Source organism: Athene noctua, chromosome 6, assembly GCF_965140245.1.
Source record: "Athene noctua chromosome 6, bAthNoc1.hap1.1, whole genome shotgun sequence".
Taxonomy (NCBI): Eukaryota; Metazoa; Chordata; class Aves; order Strigiformes; family Strigidae; genus Athene; species Athene noctua.
In genome coordinates, this window is record NC_134042.1 from 50,495,988 (window position 1) to 50,498,358 (window position 2,371).

Consider the following 2,371-nt stretch of genomic DNA (forward strand, 5'->3'; position numbering starts at 1 on the left):
CAGCAGGGGGCGGTGCGGGCCGGGAGGGGTGTGTAGGTCAGGCCGGGGTGTCGGGGGGGTGTCGGGGGTCGAAAAGTGGTTCGCGGGGCGGCAAAAGGAGCCCGCGTCTCTCTGTGTTGCCCAGGCTACGCTGCAGTGGCTATTCACAGGCGCGATCCCGCTACTGACCGGCACGGGAGCTTTGACCTGCTCCGTCTCCGACCTGGGCCGGTTCACCCCTCCTTAGACAACCTGGTGTCCCCCGGCTCCCCGGGAGTCACCATATTGATGCCGGCCTTAGCGCGGACGCCCGCTCGGCATAGCGCACTGCAGCCCAGAACTCCTGGGCTCAAGCGATCCGGCGGGCTCAGCCTCCCGAGTAGCTGGGACTACAGGCACGCGCCACCGGGCCCGGCGCTGGGCAGCGCGCGCCGCCGCCCCTACACCCCCTTCCCGCCTGACGTCACGCCGCGGGAGGGGGAGCGGGGGGGTGGCTCTGCGCATGCGGCCTGTTGGGGGGCCGCGGTGCATGCCGGGATGCGGCGCGGCGTTGATTAGCGCCTGCGCGGGCCGCCATCTTCCTCTCGCGGCTCGGACGCGCGGCCGGCAGCATGGGGCACCAGCAGCTCTACTGGAGCCACCCGAGGAAGTTCGGGCAGGGCTCCCGCTCCTGGTCAGTGTGCGGCACGGGGGGGGTGTCGGATCCCTTGGGCTGCGGCAGCCGCCTCGTTCCGTCTTCCCTTTTCCCCCTACCCCACGCCGCCATTACCCGGCCTCACCGGCCTTGCTTTCTTCTTCCCTCACAGCCGCGTGTGCTCCAACCGCCACGGCCTCATTCGCAAGTACGGTCTGAATATGTGCCGGCAGTGCTTCCGCCAGTACGCCAAGGACATCGGCTTTATTAAGGTAAACCGCGGTGCCGGGGCTGCGCGGGAGGGGCGGGTGTGTCGTTTCCCGCTGACAACTCCCGCCTTTTTCGCTCTCTTGCAGCTGGACTGAGCGTCTGGAGGATGAGGCTGTCGCCAGAAGCTCTCGGGACTTCCCTGGGCCTTCATGACACATCTGCAGTATCTCGGCGCGGCTCTAACCAATAAATGGTTTCACTGCCCTACTGATGTCCGTGCATTTGCCTTTTGTAAAGGTTCTAATGGCTGCGGGGCTTTCACTGCCTTCATGTTTTTCCTAGAGGAGTGGGTGCTGCACTAGTGACAGGCTCCAATGGGCCTGACCTGCTGTCTTCAGCTTCCCCACATGAAACCAGGTGCTCTTAAGAGTGCTGATGCTTGTGTGATGCCTCTGAGACCTTAGGTGTGCAAACAGCAGTAAAATGGTCTCTCTAAAATGGCTGGTAGGTGAACAGCCAGGCAGTCTGCTGGGGTGCAGCTGCCACAGTGGCTTGCGTTGGGTACTGGCAAGCTGCTCTTGCTAACATAAATAAAAAGGTGATACTGCAGTCTGTTTGTGGTGCAGAGCTGTACCTCAAATATTGTGCTGAACCTTCCCTGGCTTGTACTTAGCCAGCGCCAGGCCCCGAGGGAATGGCCTCAAGCTGCCCAGGGCAGGGTCAGGCTGGCTCTGAGGAAGGATTTCTGTGCAGAAGGGGCTGTTGGGCGTTGGAATGGGCTGCCCAGGGCAGGGGGGAGTCCCCGGGATCCCTGGAGGGGTTGAAGAGTCGGGCTGAGCCAGCGCTGAGGGATCTGGGGGAGTTGGGAACGGTCAGGGGGAGGTTTTTGGTTGGGCTGGAGGAGCTGCAAGGGCTTTTCCAACCAAGATGGTTCTGTGAGATCTTCAGGGTGTGGGAAGTTGCGGCTGATACCAAAACAAGGCAGGGTAAAGGCATCCTGAGCCAGTGGCAGCCTTTGGGCAGGGCAGGCGTTGGCCTGTGTGATGTGCTGGGCAGCGCAAGCTTCCTGTGAGTGAACTGATGCAGTTTTGATTTCTGTAGTCTCCAGCCACTTGAAGGTTGTGGTGTGATAGAAATGCAGAGGTGGGTAAAGAAACACTTGTCAAGGGTGCTAAAGGCCTGGAGTTAGGTTTTCTGATTCTCTCTGAGGGGGTTGAAGGTATCGGGGTGCTGTCCTGCTGTCCAGGCTGCTTTTGGAGCATCTCTGCTGAAGCTACACTGTGCTGTGAGATCACTGACCAGCTGAATGTTTTGATTGTGCCTGGAATGGCTGATTCCTTCTGGCTGACTGCTCGGCACCTACTTTGGGAATCCCCACTGCCTGCTTTTTTTTGTTCTGCTGGTGATTAAATGTGCCTGAACTAGACAGGGTGGTGAGGAGGGAGCAGAGTGTTTCTCTGGTGTGGTGGCGAAGGGCTCTGTCCCCTCATCCTTGTTCCTTGGTGAGTACCTTGCTGAGCCAAGGCATGGCTGTCCCTGCCTGTCATG

The 2,371-nt window shown here is 60.4% G+C and overlaps 1 protein-coding gene across 1 annotated transcript; it reads left to right on the forward strand.

Annotated features, from left to right (window-relative positions):
* Nucleotides 1–508: 508 nt before the first annotated feature.
* RPS29 (ribosomal protein S29) lies at nucleotides 509–1,090 on the forward strand. Its single transcript, XM_074909382.1, has 3 exons — nucleotides 509–652; nucleotides 786–885; nucleotides 970–1,090. Exons 1-3 carry the CDS (start codon nucleotides 591–593, stop codon nucleotides 976–978), a joined length of 171 nt encoding a protein of 56 aa, XP_074765483.1. The 5' UTR covers nucleotides 509–590; the 3' UTR covers nucleotides 979–1,090.
* The last annotated feature ends 1,281 nt before the right edge of the window (nucleotides 1,091–2,371 follow it).